This window comes from Sebastes fasciatus, chromosome 20 (assembly GCF_043250625.1).
Source record: "Sebastes fasciatus isolate fSebFas1 chromosome 20, fSebFas1.pri, whole genome shotgun sequence".
NCBI classification, from domain to species: Eukaryota; Metazoa; Chordata; class Actinopteri; order Perciformes; family Sebastidae; genus Sebastes; species Sebastes fasciatus.
In genome coordinates, this window is record NC_133814.1 from 14,117,424 (window position 1) to 14,137,896 (window position 20,473).

General features: G+C 39.0%; 2 protein-coding genes across 2 annotated transcripts in view; both read left to right on the forward strand.

Annotated features, from left to right (window-relative positions):
- The first annotated feature begins 2,810 nt into the window (after nt 1-2,810).
- Nucleotides 2,811-20,473, forward strand: part of LOC141758003 (alpha-tectorin-like) — a 64,133-nt gene continuing 46,470 nt past the window's right edge. The window contains exons 1-3 of the mRNA XM_074619009.1: nt 2,811-2,876; nt 3,241-3,264; nt 3,879-3,902. Coding sequence (XP_074475110.1) covers nt 2,831-2,876; nt 3,241-3,264; nt 3,879-3,902 — 94 coding nt within the window. The 5' untranslated portion in view covers nt 2,811-2,830. The remainder of the gene's footprint in view (nt 2,877-3,240; nt 3,265-3,878; nt 3,903-20,473) is intronic.
- LOC141759004 (alpha-tectorin-like) lies at nt 5,715-20,190 on the forward strand. The gene is made up of 24 exons (XM_074620896.1): nt 5,715-5,724; nt 5,809-5,838; nt 6,568-6,683; nt 8,342-8,620; nt 8,721-8,816; nt 8,952-9,117; nt 9,667-10,067; nt 10,162-10,738; nt 10,830-11,503; nt 11,711-12,266; nt 12,352-12,950; nt 13,123-13,280; nt 13,398-13,789; nt 13,969-14,156; nt 15,195-15,590; nt 15,708-15,991; nt 16,170-16,447; nt 16,543-16,662; nt 17,294-17,478; nt 17,598-17,758; nt 18,836-19,087; nt 19,206-19,365; nt 19,462-19,564; nt 19,661-20,190. Exons 1-24 carry the CDS (start codon nt 5,715-5,717, stop codon nt 19,768-19,770), a joined length of 6,291 nt encoding a protein of 2,096 aa, XP_074476997.1. The 3' UTR covers nt 19,771-20,190.

A 20,473-nucleotide genomic window follows, 5' to 3' on the forward strand; every position in this document is an offset into this window, starting at 1 on the left:
TTGTTTGTTTCAATTTGATATGCTAATTTTATTTGCCTGCAGTCAATAACTTCCCACATAGAGTAAACAAAGACAACAAGAGAGAGAAGTCTTGCATATTTTCATTATACCGCACCACTCCTTCATCTGGCACACCATTTCGAACCACTGTCACATTGTTCAAGCTGGCATTTATGTACCTCAACATTTTAAATCACATGGTTTCTTGGAAAGACACTGTTTTCCTTCTGTACAGTTTGTACTTGTGGTAGGTGTGGCTGTAATTAAAGAGAGGAACTACGCCCATTTCAGTATTCATACAGTACAGGTTATTCTTATGGTCTAAGACAGTCCAAAAAATATTAGTAAACATGAACAACTCTCTCCCGAATCCAAAAACTAGAGTTCAAAAGATTTGATACAGTATTGATACAATATTCAAGAATATTTTAGCAGCATATACTGTATGTATACATCTATATCGTGCTCCAATAAATGTGTGTGAGTAGGCGTATCACCAAACCGACATGGATGTTGCTTAATCAAGTCTACTAGCTGGCTGGCCTTGAAGCCTTCCAAATGGCTCGACAAGCCCTCCAGATCCTGCAGAGATTCCAAATTTTTAAGACGACCATAAAGTACTGCTTCATCTGGGACTGACAAATCCTATCCCCTTTGCCCTGCTACAGCATGAAGGGACACAGACACTTACAAACAAGCCGGGTGGGCACCCCATAACTGCATTTCTGATCGGCTAACCGATCTGCACGAGAGTAGTATGGCTTCAATACATTCAAGTGACAGAGCTGAGAAGATGACCTATGATTGGGGGTAGCTTTTACATAGTTTAGATCTGACACCTTCTTCACCAGTAAATATGGACCAAATTTTGCCCTAAATGGAGAACATGCTCCTGGACACTTCCTGGACTTTATAAGCCTGTACTTGATTCCACTAACACACTCAATAAGGTTATGTGGAGTTTTTTTCTCTTTCCAGTTGTCCTGCAAAAGAGTGAGAACATATGTTCTGTTGTCATATAGGCCAACACTTGAGAGTGGATCATATATTCTCAATAGTTAACATTGAAAATAAATGAAGTTAATATTTAGTTTTTGTTATTTTTACTTAATTATCTCCACCAGGCATAGCCTGAGGAGATTATGTGTTCGGCTGTGTGTAAGTGTGTGTGCATCTGTCTGTCCACGGCTAATCTCGCATACTACTGGGCTCACAGGCGTAATATCTTTTGTGCTCATTTATGACTCTATGCACAAGGACTTCTCATGGTTGCGGTGATTCACACTTTTTGAAAAACTGCTTTCCGTTAATTTATCTCCAGCAGGAGGAGAAGGTAAAGAAGAGAGCGAGTGAGAGAGACAGTCAGTGTGTTGTGTTTATTCTGCCGGTGGAATTTTGTGTAATTCACTGCGTTGATTGAACTGTTCACTGCACACACAAATGCCGTTGTGAAAATAAACACACTAAACTAAGGTGGAGGAAACTTAAAAATAACATGAAAACCCTCAGTAAGCTAATGCAACAAATTGGGCTAGCTAACTACACCTAACTAGCTAACTAACTAGAAAGTCAAACTGACAGACAGATACACAGATTTATCAGTTTGCCGCTGCTCAGACTCAAACGAGCATGAATGCGCCTCTGCAAGCTTTGAGGATGATGTATAACTTGCAGCTTCTACTATAGTCATATGTCATATTCCGGTTTTAGCTACAACCTTCTTTCTTTTAACTTTGAGCACAAAATTTGTTATTTGGCAAAAAAAAATTTGGCAAACTGTAGCTAATCAACTTAGTCAGGAAATGACTCAAATAAATATAAAATATCATTGAAATGCCAAAATACACTGGAGGGAGGCTTAAAATAGCTTTCTAGCAACTTAATCAAAGTACTAAAGCCTTTGGCACTGTGATAATCTACGATGTTCTTGATGCACAGTGGAATGTTTGGTTCGCTTGTTATGAGGAAGCAATAAGATTGTATCCATCCGATACTCCTGTAACTGGTCAAATGACAGATTTATGGGACTGTGCCAACTTTTTAATATATAAAGCCTTGTTGCAGCGCTGCAGTCTCACACGGACATCTCTACAACCAAAGAAGCATATCAACAGGTAATTAATTTATTTTGTATTTAAATGAGATATTATTTTAACACAGCTTGCTGCATGCTGATAGCATTTCCTTAAAAAGTGGTGCCTTTTTTCCAACTGAATTATAGTAAGAAGTTAATTGAGCATTTTAATCATATTGGAGACTGCACTGACAAAATGCATTTAATTTAAGAAAGCAATGTTTCATTTTCACAGACATCTTCATTTCACACTGTCAATATTCTATTTTTATTAGCATTATTCCCTCAGACACATAGGTAAAGTTTTCGGTCTTGTTTAGCAGTTATTAGGATGTAAATCATATCTTATATGATAACATGCTGAGTCAAACAACAAGTAATTTGTTTTTGGTGCAGATTTGGATTCAGGTGCAGCTCCAGAATAACTAACATCGCTTTTTTAACATTTGTGCAATTTTCTCAGAAACTATCGCACTTACAGTATTATGTACTGTAAGTACAATAGTTTCTGAGAAAATAAAAAAAACAAAAAAGTTGCTGGATCTGGATCGATATGAATTTAAATCTCTAAACATCTTTTGCTATTAAAACCATAAAACAGATTTACAGGACTATGCATCCTTGGTGGGGTATGCAGTCTCTGAATGCTTTCTAGCTTTTTTGTTGTCACATTTTTTTGTTTTTTGTTTTTTTTCATTCTTTTGAAATATAATTAATTCTATTTGGTCAGCAGGTTTGAATATTTGGCGTTGGAGAATGGCGAGTCAAATAATGTTGCCTGTGCTGCTTTTGGGGATGATAAGTAAGTATCTAATTAAATCAAATTAAATAAAGTTGAAGTATAGATAATCTCTGAGTCATTTGCTTTGTTTTACTCTACTAAACAAGTAAAGCTGAAAATTATTTGGGGAGGTACCACACTTTGATACCAGATGCAATGGTTTGCTTTGCTTTGTTATAATTAACAAGTTACATAATACCAGGCTGAAAATGTAATTAATTTAATTAAAATTTAATTAAATTTTTTTTAAATTTAATTATATTCAATTTATATTAACTTTTACTTCTGTAGATGCATTTATGTAAATTTACTAACTGACATTTGTTAATTGATGTTAGCAGACTCTGATTTTCATCCAATTATATTTATGTGTTTGTTTTCATAGTTTCGGCGGCTCCTCAGTCTACAAGTAAGTTGAAATTGAAATAATCTTTTAGTCATTTGTTCATATCTCAACAGGTCAGTCTTACAATCAGTAGCTCAAAGCAGTTTTTACTTCAAGATCATACGTATTTCCCCTGGATTACAGTTTATACCACTGCTGTATGATTGATTGTTGTTTGTTAGCAGGATTAAGTAGCTTTGAACAGAAGATGTTAGCTCAAGCTCATGTCAAGCTAAATTTCAAGTTATTTGTCCCTTTTAAGGTTTTGAAATATATAGTGACTATAAAATGACAGTATAAAATATTATACATGAATTTCTTACTATACTGTTATAATAGTACACAATTTACATCCAATGCGAGTGTTTAGTGTTACAGTGCGTTCATATAGCACAGCAAAAGCAAAGGGTGTTGACTGGAGGTTGGGGAGGTACCACACTTTGACACCAGAGGCAATGGTTTGCTTTGCTTTGTTATAATTAACAAGTTATATAATACCAGGCTGAAAATTGAATTAAATTCAATTATATTAACTTTTACTTCTGTTGATGCATTTATGTAAATTTACTGACATTTGTTAATTGATGTTAGCAGACTCTGATTTTCATCCAATTATATTTATGTGTTTGTTTTCATAGCTACGACGGCTCCTCAGACTACAAGTAAGTTGAAATTTAAATAATCTTTTAGTCATTTGTTCATATCTCAACAGGTCAGTCTTACAATCAGTAGCTCAGAGCAGTTTGTACTTCAAGATCATACGTATTTCCCCTGGATTACACCTTATACCACTGCTGTATGATTAATTGTTGTTTGTTAGCAGGATTAAGTAGCTTTGAACAGAACGTGTTAGCTGCAGCTCATGTCAAGCTAAATTTCAAGTTATTTGTCCCTTTTAAGGGTTTGAAATATATAGTGACTATAAAATGACAGCACACAGTATAAAGTATTATACATGAATTTATTACTATGCTGTTATAATAGTACACAATTTGCATCCCATGTGAGTGTTTAGTGTTACAGTGCGTTCATATAGCACAGCAAAAGCAAAGGGTGTGGACTGAAGGTTGGGGAGGTACCACACTTTGACACCAGAGGCAATGGTTTGCTTTGCTTTGTTATACTTAACAAGTTACATAATACCAGGCTGAAAATGTAATTAAATTCTATTATATGAACTTTTACTTCTGTAGATGCATTTATGTAAATTCACTGACTGACATTTGTTAATTGATGTTAGCAGACTCTGATTTTCATCCAATTATATTTATGTGTTTGTTTTCATAGTTCCGGCGGCTCCTCAGAATACAAGTAAGTTGAAATTTAAATAATCTTTTAGTCATTTGTTCACACTCTTAACAGGTCAGTCATAGAATCAGTAGCTCAGAGCAGTTTTTACTTCAAGATTATACGTATTTTCCCTGGATTACAGCTAATACCACTGCTGTATGATTGTTTGTTAACAGGAATAAGTAGCTTTGAACAGAAGATGTTAGCTGCAGCTCATGTCAAGCTAAATTTCAAGTTATTTGTCCCTTTTAAGGGTTTGAAATATATAGTGACTATAAAATGACAGCACAGAGTATAAAATATTTTACGTGAATTTCTTACTGTACTGTTATAATAGTACACAATTTACATCCCATGCAAGTGTTTAGTGTTACAGTGCATTTATATAGCACAGTAAAAGCAAAGGGTGTGGACTGAAGGTTGGGGAAGTACCACACTTTGACACCAGAGGCAATGGTTTGCTTTGCTTTGTTATACTTAACAAGTTACATGATACCAGGCTGAAAATTTAATTAAATTCAATTTATATTAACTTTTACTTCTGTAGATGAATTTATGTAAATTTACTAACTGACATATGTTAATTGATGTTAGCAGACCCTGATTTTTATCCAATTATATTTATTTGTTTGTTTTCATAGGTTTGGCAGGTCCTTCGATTCCAAGTAAGTTGAAATTTGAATAATCTTTTAGTCATTTGTTCATACTTTTAACAGATCAGTCATACAATAAGTAGCTCAAAGCAGTTTTTACTTCAAGATTATACGTATTTTCCCTGGATTACAGCTAATACCATTGCTGTATGATTGTTTGTTAACAGGAATAAGTAGCTTTGAACAAAACGTGTAAACTGCAGCTTATGTCAAGCTAAATTTAATTGTCCCTTTTAAAGTTTTGAAATATATAGTGACTATAAAATGACAGCACACAGTATAAAGTATTATACATGAATTTATTACTGAACTATTATAGTAGAACACAATTTACATCCCATGACAGTGTTTAGTGTTACAGTGCATTTATATAGCACAGTAAAAGCAAAGGGTGTGGACTGGAGGTTGGGGAGGTACCGCACTTTGACACCAGAGGCAATGGTTTGCTTTGCTTTGTTATACTTAACAAGTTACACGATACCAGGCTGAAAATTGCATAAAATTCAATTAAACTAACTTTTACTTTTGTCGATGCATTTATGTAAATTCACTAACTGATATTTGTTAATTGATGTTAGCAGACTCTGATTTTTATCCAATTATATTTATGTGTTTGTTTTCATAGTTCCGACAACTACTGTGATTACGGTGACAAGTAAGTTGAAGTTTAAATAATCTTTTAGTCATGTGTTTATACAGTAGCTCAAAGCAGTTTGTACTTCAAGATTATACATATTTCCTCTGGATTACAGCTGATACCACTGCTGAATGATTGTTTGATTGTTAGCAGGAATAAGTAGCTTTGAACAGAAGATGTTAGCTGCAGTTTATGTCAAGCTAAATTTCAAGTTATTTGTCCCTTTTAAGGTTTTGAAATATATAGTGACTATAAAATGACAGCACACAGTATACAGTATTGTACATGAATGTATTAATATACTTTTACTTTATACATTACCAGAGACAATGGTTTGCTTTGCTTTGTTATACTTAACAAGTTACATAATACCAGGTTGACAAATAGCTGACATTTTGACTTCAAATGTCCCACTAAGCAAAGCCAGTGAGCCTTTGAGAAAATACTGTCTTTTCTAATGTTTTCAATGACATCTGTTCTATTCCTGCTATGACATACCAAAACGTTTAATGTGAAAAAGGTGTATTCTGTTTGGTCGGTATATTGGATTTAAAGAATCCACAAAAACACAAATAATGCATAAAGCATATTTTGTATACAGGATTAAACATGGATATGATTGGTTAGGTTTGGTAATCTGGAAATAATAAAACACTGTGCAACCTTTGCCAATATGGCATTTACCAATAACACCAATATGGGCATTCCATCTTTTCTTAAAAATGTGGCGTTTTTTGTTCTTTCTAGGACCCCTCTACCCCATTGAGGGAACCAGAAACCCTACCCAACTTGATGGAAGTTCTCCTCGAATACTCCTGCATCGACCCTTTGTGTATTTCAGACGGACTTATAATCAGATTTATGTACGTAACAATATTATTAGCATTTACTAAATCCATTTATTTTATTTAATGAATAAATAAGAGAAGCAAAACCTGCAATATTTTATGAAACTAATAATACTTTGTTTAACTTCTACCTAAACAGTAACACTTTATAATAACTATCATTTATAAATGGTAAATTGATAGTTAATTAAAATTTAGTTAATAGTTACTATACTGTTAACAAACCATGAAATGATAATTAATAATGTTTACTCATTATTAAAAATGTTATAATTTGTTAGTTTAAAAGTTTATTATTGTACACATTATAAACTTTTATATACTATATTAAGTATTTGTTAATGATTACGAAAGGATTTGTGAACCTTTCAGAAATTATTCTAAACAACTACAAACATTACATAGATAGATAGATCAGATATTTGTAATACTTTTTTAATGGTTAATAATTGATTTGTAAACCATCTATAAACATGATTTGGATGGCTTTTATAAAGTTGCAACTAATTGTTATATCTTGTTAAAGGGACTATTTGTAACTTTCAGAAATGCTTGTTAACAGCGACACCTGTGGCCGTGAAATCAACGAAAGCCAGCGTTGGGCTCGCGCTTGCTTGCTCTAAATAGACATGAATGAGCATCGCTCAAAACAGTGAGGAGACACATGTCAGCTAAAACCACAATATCACTCTATATTTCACCTGCTTGGCAGTAATGTTAGCTGACCAGACGAAGGTCTCTCCATGAACATGATTTAGATCTGATCCTAGTGTTGGCTTTTCCTGCCTCAGCGCAGGCTGAGGCAGCGGGGCTCTGCAGCGAGTCTCCCTGCTCTCTCCGCCCGCAGCCGGAGAGAGCAGGGAGACACCGGCACCCGGTCGGTAACGAGACAACAACGTAACTCGTTGCAGAGCTTCGTCACTTCAGAAGACACGGGAAACCTCTGTTGGTCTGGCGGAGCTGCAGCATTTATTTCTGCCCAAACGTCCACTGTACATTCACTAGATATTCTCAGAGCTAAACTAACTCTTCTGCAGTGTGGAGTGAGCGCGCGTTCACGTCTAGACGTGGAGCGAGCTGAGCGAGAACGCGCGCGCTGTCTGAGTGAAGGCGAGCGCGAGCGCGAGCGCGCATGTGTCCCGACCCGGTACATTTATACGCTTAAAAAGTTACAAACAGTCCCTTTAAATGGTTAATAAATGCTTTGTAAAGCATCTAAAACCATTATCTAATTAGACAGTCAATACTTTTAATACTATCTATGTAATGTTTATAGATCTTTTACAAACGATTTCTTAAAATTTTAGAAATCATTTGGTAATAATTAACAAATACTTAATATAGTACATAAAATGTTATAATGTGTACCACAATAAACTGTCGATAAATACTTTAATAATGCGATCCGAATGTAATTGTTATCGTCTCCTATTAGCTATAATACAAAATGTATTATTTCACATTACACAAACTAATGACTAAATAACATAAATTATAGCATAACTAATAATTGGTAAACATTATTAATTATCATTTCATTGTTTGTTAACAGTAAAATAACTATTACAAAGTTTAATTATCTATCAATTTACCATTTATAAACGATGTTTATTATAAAGTGTTACCATGCATACTATTTCTTTGTTAGTAAGAACTGGTTTACTTGTTTCCAGGTGAACAACAATGGACACCTGACCTTCAACAGTCCTTGGTATAGTTACATAGCTGAAAGGATTCCAGTGCGTGGATTCAGAGACTTCATCGCTCCATTCTGGACAGATTTTGATCACAGAGTAACTGGTCAGGTCATCTACAACCAATACACAAATGGTAGTATCCTCGGACGAGCTACAGAAGACATTAATCGTTACTTCCCAGCGTTGAACTTCACGGCCAACTGGGTCTTTGTTGCAACATGGTATCAGGTGGCTTACTATCCAACTGATGGAACAGTAAGTCATCTTGTTTTACATGAGGAAACACATATGATGTGTATTTTACCTATTACTTCGTATATTTACTATAATAACCACATGTACATTTTTTTTTCAGCAAACAACGGTCCAAGCAGTCTTGATCTCTGGTGGCCAGTACTCATTTGTGCTGATGAATTATGGGATAATAGCCTTTACAACCATCAATGTACAGGTTAGAGCCATTAAAATTACATGTAATATACATTGTAAAAAGTGTCCATGCCTTATTTAAATCTGAATGCAGTAATGGAAATGCACAAATACAAAAAAATTTAACTACTTTTATCTATGTGACATGTATTTCCAGGCTGGATATGACACAGAAAACTCCCCTCACCATTTCTCCATCCCTGGATCATTCTCTAACACCTCAACAGGCATTAATTCAACTTTCCCCCTGAGCAGCAATGTCAATGTAACCGGTCGCTGGGCTTTCCAGGTGGACGGAGGATTAAGAGGCTGCACTTTCAATGGTAAGACCAGAACCAGAGGGTGGTCACCATAGGTACTTCTTTACAGTAATGTACTCATATGATCACCACTCCATGAAGATATTGGAAAATCTGACGATAAATCTCTGATTGTTGAACTAAATGTATGTTTTATATGCTATACACAGCTGAGTATATTGTGCACTGAACTGCTATTACATTAGAATATGGTGACATACAAATGATCTATGTTGCAAGTAAAGTTTTAAAAAAAAATTATCTTTAATTTCATACATTTGTGATTTGCATTGGTATGCCAAAGTATTTCTTAAAAGTAAAATGGTAATGTATTCTACAAGGTCAAGACGCTGACCATGATAATGTCCCCAGTTTAAGATGGCTAGGGATCATTCTTGCATGTCATCCTCCTTTCTATCCTCTCATTTCCTGTTACCACTCTACTGTTTGCTATAAAAACAAAGGCAAAAATGCTCCCAAAATCTTTGAAAATCAAATGTTTTAAATGCTAATAGTGTTTGCATGTTGAAGTCAATGCCTTTCAAGGAACTTTTCTTTTTATTTTCTTCAAAGGTCAACCCTTGCGGCTGGGTGACTCATTCTGGAGCGACAGTACCTGTGTACAGAAGTGCACTTGCACCTCAACAGGCCTGCAGTGTGTCAGCCAACCCTGCTCCTTTTCCCAAATCTGCCGACCTACTGCCTTTCAGTTCTCCTGCCAGACGGTGCAAAGAAGCATCTGCACATTAAGTGGTGATCCACATTACTATACCTTCGATAAGAAAGCGTTTGACTTCCAGGGCACCTGCACTTACGTTCTTTCTGAGCAATGTGGTCAAGGGCTGCCCTACTATAGAGTAGAGGGCACGAATGAGCACAGGGGCACCACTCATGTTTCCTGGACACGACTGGTCAAAGTGTACGTCTATAATGAAACCATCGAGCTTGTCAAGGGACATCGTGGTGCAGCCAAGGTTAGAACTAAGAACTAAGTTTCCACTTACTGTAATATTTTTTATTTAGTACATATTTTTACAACTGTGTCTTTGCTTGCTGGTGTGCTTTCAGGTCAATGGCATCTTTGCAGCCACTCCATTCTATCTCAACAACGGCGCAATCCATGTTTATAACTCAGGATTTTCTGTGGTCATCAGTACTGCCTTTGGCTTGGAGGTGTCTTATGACGCAAATCATTATGTTAGGATCGGTGTGCCCTACACTTACCAGAATGCAACATGCGGCCTGTGTGGAAACTTCAACAATCGCCCTGAGGATGACTTTCAAACCCGCCAAGGCGAGCTTGTGAGCTCTGAAGTGGTGTTTGGCAACAGTTGGCAAGCATTAGGGGACAATGAGACTGATTGTGGGCCCCGATGTGCAGGGCAAAGCTGTGCTGCCTGCACTGTGGCTCAGAGAGCTTTGTACAGCAATACTGCCCATTGTGGTATCCTCCAGAGCAGCTTTGGACCTTTTGCTGGTTGCCATCAACAAATTCCCCCACAGACCTTTGTGCAAGGCTGTGTGTTTGATCTGTGTGTTGTAGGAGGGTACCAACCCATTCTGTGCCAAGCCCTAAATGTGTATGCAAGTCTGTGTCAACAGAATGGTATACAGCTGCCAAACTGGAGGAGACAAGGCTTCTGTGGTATGTCTGTCCGTCAAACAACATGATTTCAAATAATTCCTTGGGTAAAATGTCCATGATGTCAATATCAATGTTGTTTTCTTGTGTCTAGAAATCATCTGCCCAGCCAACAGTCACTTTGAGTCCCAAGGCACAGGATGTCCAGCCACCTGTAACAATAATAATACAAATAATATTAATAACTTGGATTTAATTGAGGTCATTCAAGATAACCCAGGACCTTTCAATCCTAATTCCAACAACGACGGCTGCATTGAGGGCTGCTACTGCCCTCTCCCTGCCCGGGAGAGCTGCATCTGCAATTCAGGCTACATCCTCAGTGCTGGAGTCTGCGTCCCTCATGCTGAGTGTGGCTGCAGCTTTGAGGGTCGCTACTATCGCTCTGGAGAAACTGTAATACTAGACGAGGACTGTGGGAGACGCTGTATCTGCAGTAGTGGTTCCATGATTTGCCGCTCCCATGTCTGTGGACCATTAGAGTCTTGCAGGGTGGAGGAGGGAGTAAGAGGATGCAGACCTAACAGTTATGCAACATGCTGGATAAAAGGTCAAGGGTCATATCATACGTTTGATGGACTGACTTACCATTATCCTGGGGCGTGTCGATTGACCCTTGCCAAAGTAATTGGATTGTCTAGTTACCCAGATTTTGTGGTGACAGCAGAAAAAGTGCCCAGAGGCCAACAAGGCTTTGCTCGGTTCCTGAGGTTTGAGGCGGAGGGAACACAAATCTCCATTGAAATGACAGACAGCAGCGAAGTTCAGGTATGTCACAAAAATATTTCAAGAGCTTATGAAGAGAAATGAGTGGTGACACCAGAGAGAAGTTTTAAAAATAGGATTATTTCTGTCTTACATGTTGCAATCTTGTTTAGATCAACACATAAAAGGAAACATCAAAAATTGATTGATATAAACTGAAAACCTTGTTACCCATAAAATCTGACACTGGTTGTTTAAATGGTCCTTTAGGTTGACGGTCAGCGGATCAGTCTACCATTCAGCTCAGCATCCAATCGATTCCAGATCTACCACAGCAGCATTCACAGTATCATCCTTCACACCTCCTTTGGTGTAACTGTGCAGACAGTCTGGCCTCACTTTGTGCGTGTCACTGCACCTGGTATCTACAACGGTTCATTGGGTGGACTCTGTGGTAATTACAATGGTCACCCACATGACGACTTCCGCAGACCCGGCGGCGTCCTGGTCAACAACTCTCAGGACTTTGGGGACAGTTGGCGAGATGGCCCCCTCACGGCACACTGCGTGGAAAGTGTAAATCATAACTCACTGACAACAAATTACAATTCTAGTGAGTACTGTGGCATTCTTGCCTCACCGCATGGGCCGTTTGCCCAGTGTTTGGCCATGGTGAACCCACAGCAGCATGTGGATGCATGTGTGGAGATCCTTAGAGCCTCTAGAGATCCAGCATCAGCGCTATGTGAGGTCCTACGAGATTATGCATTAATGTGTCAACAGAAGGGTGTTGCCCTTGGACACTGGAGGAATGCAACTAACTGTGGTAAGCACTTTTCCCCCTTTTGATGTAGATAGTTTTGATATAATATCAATGATTTTGCTTAATTAATTGCTTTGTTTTTCTTTAGAACAAAACTGCCCTCAAAATAGCCATCATGAAGTCTGTGGAAGTACTTGTCCTTCCACCTGCCCCAGCTTCGCTTTCCCTTTCACCTGTGACACTGTGTGTCAGGATGGGTGCCAGTGTGATGATGGTTTTATCCTCAACGGCAACCAGTGCGTACCACCTACAGGCTGTGGATGCAATCACCAGGGACGCTATCGGCGAGGGGGCGAACAGTTTTGGCACGGTGATGAGTGTCAGAGCTTGTGTACCTGTAATGGCGCTACCGGGGCAGTCCACTGTATCCCCAACTCCTGTGGTCCCCAAGAGTCCTGCCGTGTGGTGGAGGGTGAGTTTGGCTGCCATCCCAACCCTCATGGCACCTGCACTGCCTCCGGTGACCCTCACTACACCACCTTTGATAGCAAGCGCTATGACTTCCAGGGAACCTGCCGCTATGTTATGGCGACTCCGTGTAATGCCACTGATGGACTCAACCAATTTTCAGTGGAGGCTAAGAATGAGCCATGGAGAGGGCTACAAGTTTCAATCCTATCTGATGTTTTTGTAAATGTGTGTGGTTATCGAGTGCATATGTCAAGACGGAGCCACGGTGTGGTACAGGTGAGTTGCACAGATTCAGAACTATCTAAGAAAATCTTTTTCAACTCATTCCTCTAATATCTACATCTATTTTTAATCTACACTGGATTTTACAGCTGTCATTTTTAAAAACACCAGAACGCAAATACAAATCTATGATTATTCATCCAATTTTGTTTTTCCAATGTTAAAGGTGAATGGAGTAACTAAAAACTTACCTATTCTCTTGAATGGAACTCGTGTATCTATCTATGCAAGTGGATTTCGCACATATGTCGATGCTGATTTTGGCCTGAGTGTCATGTACGATGGATCGTATCATATGTCAATCTCTGTACCTTCAAATTACAGGTAACCTCCATTTATAAGCTATGTTAAAATGCTTTAGTTTACATTCTGAAAAGTTATTTTTTTGCAAATATTTGACACATTTACCTTCAATTTATCAACATATTGTCTTCACTCCAGTGGGACAACATGTGGACTTTGTGGAAACTTCAATGGAAATCCAAATGACGAGTTCCACACTCCATCTGGAACGTTGGTCACCACTCCACAAGAGTTTGGGACAGCTTGGAAAGTGGCAGACAACTACACCTGCAGTGATGGGTGTGGCTCCTCCTGCCCACAATGCACCAATGAGGGACCTGCTAGAGCCCTATGTGAGGTGATTCTATCAGCCAGCGGCCCCTTCAGCTTCTGCCATGAGCAGGTGGACCCAGCGCCATATTTCAATGACTGTGTGTATGATGTTTGTCTTGGGGGAAATGAGCTCCTATGCACGGCCATTCAGGCATACGCCAGTGCCTGTCAGTCCGCTAATGTTCGAATCTACCCTTGGAGACTGAACACCAACTGCAGTAAGTCGACCAGTCAATGTGTTGTTAGTCTACTTTACAAACAGACTAGGAAACAATCAAAGAAGTGTTTTCCAAGAAAATGTTTCAACCTACTGCATCTGCATACAGGCTTAGTTAATTGACAGATTCAACCATTTTTAACCATCTGACATCGATCATTTCTTTCCTCACTTATAAAGGTATTGACTGTCCAGCACACAGTCATTATGAGCTGTGCGGTACCGACTGTGCCCGCACCTGTGCCAGCAGCGTTGATGCAACCTGTGAGCAGGTTTGCTCTGAGGGATGTTTCTGTGAGGAAGGTTTTGTCAGGAGTGGGATGAGCTGTGTCCACTGTGGCTGTCAATATGACGGCTTCTACTACAATGTAAGTCATATAGTTGTAAATGAATAGAACACCAGATTTGTATAATTTGTATGCCTGAATAATTCATCTGATTGTCTCAATGATTTCAGTCTTAGTACATATAACCATTTCCCTTTGATCAAGGGTCTACCCACCTCTATCAACCATCAACATTAGTGTGCTTTACAATGAAACTATCCTAAAACTTGCCTAAAATTGTCAAGTAACAAGTTATTTTGCAATACTGTAGAGAGAAGACCAAAACAACACTACAATAGTGGCTCTGTTTATCATCAGATTACTTCAAACTGGAAGAACGATTTGCTACTTTATTGTGCGACATGTATTGTGTGTAAAAACTGGTATTTTGTACCTTGACCCACCAACTGTGGTAGCAGCTGCCGCACTTATAAGTGTCAGAATACTGGCTGACTGTAGCCTCAGATTGTGCTTTTCACACCTTGTATACACAAAATTAACCCTATTTACATCTACTCTCCCCATGACACCTCCATTTTGTCCTGCTTTTCTCTTGTTAACAAAATGTGTCCATTGTTTTTTTTTCTATTTTATTACCTAATATTGTTATATACAGTCAATGTGTGTTACTGTACAATATGGCATGTGTTTATGAACGTGTTGCATATGTTAACAAAGTAAATGAAATGGACAATAGCATTTAAGACAAAAATCTGACAAGGAAAGGGGAAACACACATCTCTGGTTCTTACCTTGTGCTCCAGTCTATTGCTAAAAGGAGATTTTTGACTATTGAATTTCAAGAAACATTTTAGCAAAGCTGCAAGCAACAAGATTGAGTGACAACTTGGTAGAAAACAATGACAATCGGGTTCCAAGCAGTGTAGCTATATCGTTTTACGGTAAAAAAATAAATAAATAGCAAATCACATGACTACAATTTAGTGTGTGATAGGCTACAGACAGAACAATGATAATTTCATTATCCCAGTCCACTCAGCAGCCGTTTTGTGTTATTAATGTAGCACATGCTAAATTTTTAATAATTTTGTATGCATGTCTTTGTCTCACCTGTTGCAGCCTCTCGATGACTTCTGGACTGATGCATGCTCCAAGTACTGTGTATGCCATGGTCCCCATGACCTGCGATGTCAAGTTGCATTTTGCACCGAGACACAAGAGTGCACCATCAGAAACGGCCAGCTGGGCTGTTTTGATCCAATGTCTACTAGCACTACGTTGGGGGATCCACATTACATCACCTTTGATGGGACAGTGGCTCATTTCCAGGGCACATGCTCTTACATCATTACTGAGAGTGTGAGCCACAGCCCTAATGAAACACAGTTTCAGGTAGTAGCCACCAATAATCACCGTGGCAACAACCGCGTGTCGTTTGTGTCAGCAGTGGATATATACCTCTCAAATCAAAGAGAGAGTGTGCATATCAGGATTGGACCCAACAAAATAGTAAAGGTAAACCATTTATTACTTGAAGATGAAAAACTTTCTAAATCGGTTTGGTGTAAACATACGTAACGACAAGTGCCTCCTCACCCTTCTTTATCTTTCTATTATCTTTCATCCTACCAGGTGAATGGAAGTGCCGTGTCTCTTCCCACCACTGTAGGAACCTTAGCTCGGATGGTCAGAGAGGGAGGCTACATAGTGGTCGATGCCATTGATTTGGTAGTCCACTTTGATGGCCGTAGTACTTTACTGGTCAGAGTACACTATCGCCGTCAAAATAGAGTCATCGGGATGTATGGAAACTTCAACGGTGATCCTGCAGATGACAAAGTCTTGCCCAATGGCACATTGGCACAAAATGACAATCAATTTGGAAACAGCTGGAAGTCACCCACAAGCCAACCAGGGTGAGCTGAACTTGTAGGGTATTCCACGCACAAAGTGGCGTCAAAATATCATCAAAATATCATCAGTTAACAATCTTTCACTACATAAAGAAACAACAACACACTTATTACAGAAACATATGTTGTGGCAAAATAAACAAAGTCAGCCCAAGTATTAAACGTATAATGTCTTTTCTAGATGTGGATCCACCGATGAAGTGATTGGTGATGGACTGGACAACTGTCGATTTAGGGCAGAATACTCTCAGCTCTGTAGCGTCATCACCAACAGTAGCGGCCCATTCAGTGCCTGTCACCCGCACTCTGATCCTCAGCCATTCTTCAGTTCCTGTGTCTACGATCTCTGCCTCTACACTAAAGCCAATGGCATACTGTGTTCTGATGTCGCAGCCTATGAGAAAACCTGCTCTGTTTTGGGGTTAAACATCTCTGATTGGCGCTCTGCTTTGTATTGTCGTAAGTTTGCATTAGACCATAGGTATCTTCTCTCTTACCTGTTTTGTTTCTCTTTCATCACTCCTTGTCTCATCATTTCCCCACTATTTCCATAGCTGAGTCAGACCCCTGTGACCAGCTGGACTGCACAGAGCATGAGTGGTGTGGTGAGAAGGACGGTGTGTACGGCTGCTTCTGTGATGAGCACCACCATCGGCCCAACAATATGAGCTACGGTGAGGGCAGCTCCTCTTAAAGCACTGCTTTGTTTTAAGATCGCAGAAGTGACATGTGTAAGATGAGTAGTAGACATTGCTACATAGTACAATGGCATTGTTCGTGAAACAACACGAGTGCACGGAACAATACGATCCACTCAGGTTTCGGTTTATCATAGTTCTTCCGCTAAAATCAGGTAGGATTTAGCTATGACTCCCAAAGTGCATTTAGGCAAAAAATATCAAATCCCAACCTTAAAATTCTGTTCATGCACCGCTGACGGCCAGTGGAGGCTAAAGACTACGGTGTTGAAAAAAGTGATTCTGCAATCTGCAGCTTCCGGGCCAATTTTGAATGCTTTCAGGCGCCCCTGACTGGCAACAACAATCGCTGTCAAGGCTCATGGGTATTGTAGTAATGTGAACCATCAACGATTCAAAAATGACGGACAAAACATGATTTCTCAGAAAAAAATGTTTAAATTATTTAAACTGGTGATTCAATATAAACCTATAGTATTGTGGGTTTATTACTATGAGCAACACCTACATATACAGCAGTCATTTGATCCATTAGTAATCTAAAAATATTGATGAATGCAACTTTAATCATGAGACCATGTCTTTTATTTCTATCTCTCTCTCATAGACTCGTCCATCAGTTGTAACAGTAGTTCAGGCACCATGTCTGTGTCGCGCTGCCAGCTGTTTGAAGCTGGCTTCCACCCTGGCGCCCTCCACCTCCAAGATCACTCCTGCAACGGGACTGTCGAGGACGGACGACTGGTGTTCCACTTTAACAATGACGACAAGCTGTGTGGGACAACTCTCAGGGTACAGCCCATAGACTATAATGGAATCAACACAGACTGAAGAAGATTTTAGATGTAAATGCTGTCCTTAAGACGTATTACAACAAATAACTTATACCATTTTGTCATTTCAATTTTAAGAGCAATGGAACCCATTTCACCTATGAGAACCTGATCCAGGGCGACGTGGACACTCATGGAGGTCTAATCAGCCGCCAGAAAAACATTCATCTGCGTTTCTGCTGTGAATACCCTCTTTGGCAGGCCCTGTCTATGGATGTGGGCATCAACCCTGTAGAGAGGTGACAATACTATCTAATCTGCATGTTTTATTGACTTAAGTCTGTCTGTCCTTTTTTATAGTGAACATCTGTCTAAAGCAGTGGTGGAATGTAACTAAGTACATTTACGCAAATACTATGTTTAAAGCGGCAGTGGGTAGAAATGGAGCAAGTATGATTAAAAAAAAAAGTTGTTTTTATAAAACAATCACGTTATCCTGACAGTAGTGCATGAGACTGATGAAAAAAAATCATGTGCATCTGTGTCCTCCGTTGCTCCTATGGCATTGGCCAAATATCATAGAGGAAAACAACCAATCAGAGCCGAGCTGGAGTCTGCCGTCTCTCAGCAGCTGTCAATCACTCGCAAACTCTGATCAAACGGTCAAACTAGGCAGCGCTGATCAAATATGAATCAATATTCTGTAACTGAAATGCCTATTTCTCGCCTCAAATGTTTTCAGAAACATCTTGTAGTGTACTGTTTAGCTGTTGAGAAAATACCAAGCATCGCCCACCAGCCAGAGAATAGCCAATAGGAATGCTCTCGCTCTGAAATGACCTGTGATTTGCCAAAATTGTACTTTAAGTACATTTTTCTGATTATACTGACATACTTTTACTTAAGTAACATGTATAATGCAGGACTTTTACTTGTAACAGAGTAATTTTACAGTGCTGTATTAGCACTTTTACTTGAGTAAAGGATTTGAATACTCTCTCCACCCCTGGTCCATAGTGATACGTCATGGCGTATGTAATGATAATAGGGTTTCAATATTTACGCATTCAATTACGGTATATTTAACAGTGCTACATCTGCACCTCTGACCTTTTTTGAGTACTTATCTTCTGTGGCAGTGGTGCTCTATGATGATGGTAATTACAAAGATTTGAAATAGGTGCCCTTGGTTGTCAGAAATTTTGTGTAACTGCCCACTACCCGCAATTTGCACCATCACTAATTAACTTACCATTTAAACCAACAATACAAAGAAAACTTAAAAGAAATCCAGCAAGACTTTGTTGCCAAATACCTGCCAGTGACTTGTTCCTTCTCAAGTGTAGTCACATTATGTGTTGTTGTTGTTTTCGTAGCATTGTGAGGAAGAAACTTCCATCAGGCCGAGGACGGTATCATGTGAGGATGATCCCCTACCAGGACTCTGGCTTCCGCTACCCGATGACCACTAACAGAAACTTAGACATGGAAATCGACCAAAGGTTGTATGTGGAGTTACGTACAGAAGGAGTCGACGGAAGGCAGATATCTACCGTTGTGGAATCTTGTTGGGCCACGCCAATCAACGTCGCCAGCTACCCCGTCCGCTGGGATCTCATAAAAGAAATGTAAAGGAGCTATTGCAACTTTATCTTATCTTAGCACGCTGATCACTGGTTCTTAATTGCCAAAGTCTGAAAACTTTATAGTCCGTCTGGTCACATTGTCTCTACTACCTTCTTCCAGGTGTCCTAATCCAGCAGATACTACAGTAGAGGTAGTTCAGAATGGCGTCTCCACTGTGTCCCGATTCTCCTTCAGGATGTTCACCTTTACCAACTTTACATCCATCTACCTTCACTGCCACGTCAGTCTGTGTCTTAAGGCACACAACAACTGCACACCTGTAAGTACTACCGTGTTTGTGTGTTTTTTAGTGAGTTTAGATAGATTATCAACAGGTGCATCAACAGAAGCCTCTAATGTTGTTGTTGTCCTGCAGCACTGCTTCCCAGGTCACCACCACCGAAGTAGGAGGGACATATCCCTCCATGGATTTGAACAGATCTCACTAGGACCACTATTCCTGCCACAAGATAAATTAGGTAAAGATCTCTTATCTTCTCATACCTTTTGTACTTTTGATGACAGCAAGCTTGATGAATATACATTTTATGTAAATTTTGGTTCTTCTCTTGCAGTCAGAGTGGTGAGATCGATGAGTGCTGCAGGCCAGATGACCCCACTGCTGACCCCACTGGTGACCCTGCTAGTCGGTTTGCTGACAGCAATAACTCTGGTCTACATCTAAGACAATCCATATTCTAAAATCACTCAAGCTTTTGGATTGAATTTCTGTTTGGGAGGCCTCATCATTGTTGTGTTGTGTGACTTGTGTTTGGTAGTTAGATTAAAGGATAAGTAATTATTGATTTACAACAGTAGGTGGCGGCAATGTGCACTATATACAAGTTGGATGTTTGAGTTATTAGGTCCCTGCCCTTAAGAACAGAAGGGCCACATCTAGTTTTGTTCCTACCTTCATCCGTACACAAAGACGCCAGCATTACTGCACTGTTACACCTACTGCCCCCGACTCTTACTCCATGTTTTTATCATTAGCTTTTGTACGTGACTTAGTTAGTATTTTTTGATATATATGTTTTATATGTTTTTAGATGTTGCATTTGTTCACTGCACAAATCACTGAAAATAAAGTAATTTGAATTGACTTGAGTCCTTAGTTTCTTTTGTGGTGGTTCTTATCATTAAGTCTCTATCATATCAGAATTAGGGCTGTCAATCTATTAAAATATTTAATCGCGATTAATCACATGATTATCCGCAGTTAATCGCAATTAATTATGGTTGGACATGGTTGGTACCAATGGATTCCTCCGGTTTTTGTAGTTTTGTACAGTATGATGCCAGGAGTTTTTTTTTACTGAAATACTCCTGCTTCATTGATTTGCATTGATTTTCCTACTATAAGCATTTTAATTTTTGGACGAAAT

What these genes read in the sequence shown, in the direction of transcription:
- LOC141759004 (XM_074620896.1), top strand. An exon ending in AAGAGGCTGCACTTTCAATG is followed by an intron (nt 9,118 to 9,666) that starts GTAAGACCAGAA and finishes TTTTCTTCAAAG; the next exon opens with GTCAACCCTTGCGGCTGGGT. An exon ending in GAGACTGAACACCAACTGCA is followed by an intron (nt 13,790 to 13,968) that starts GTAAGTCGACCA and finishes TCACTTATAAAG; the next exon opens with GTATTGACTGTCCAGCACAC.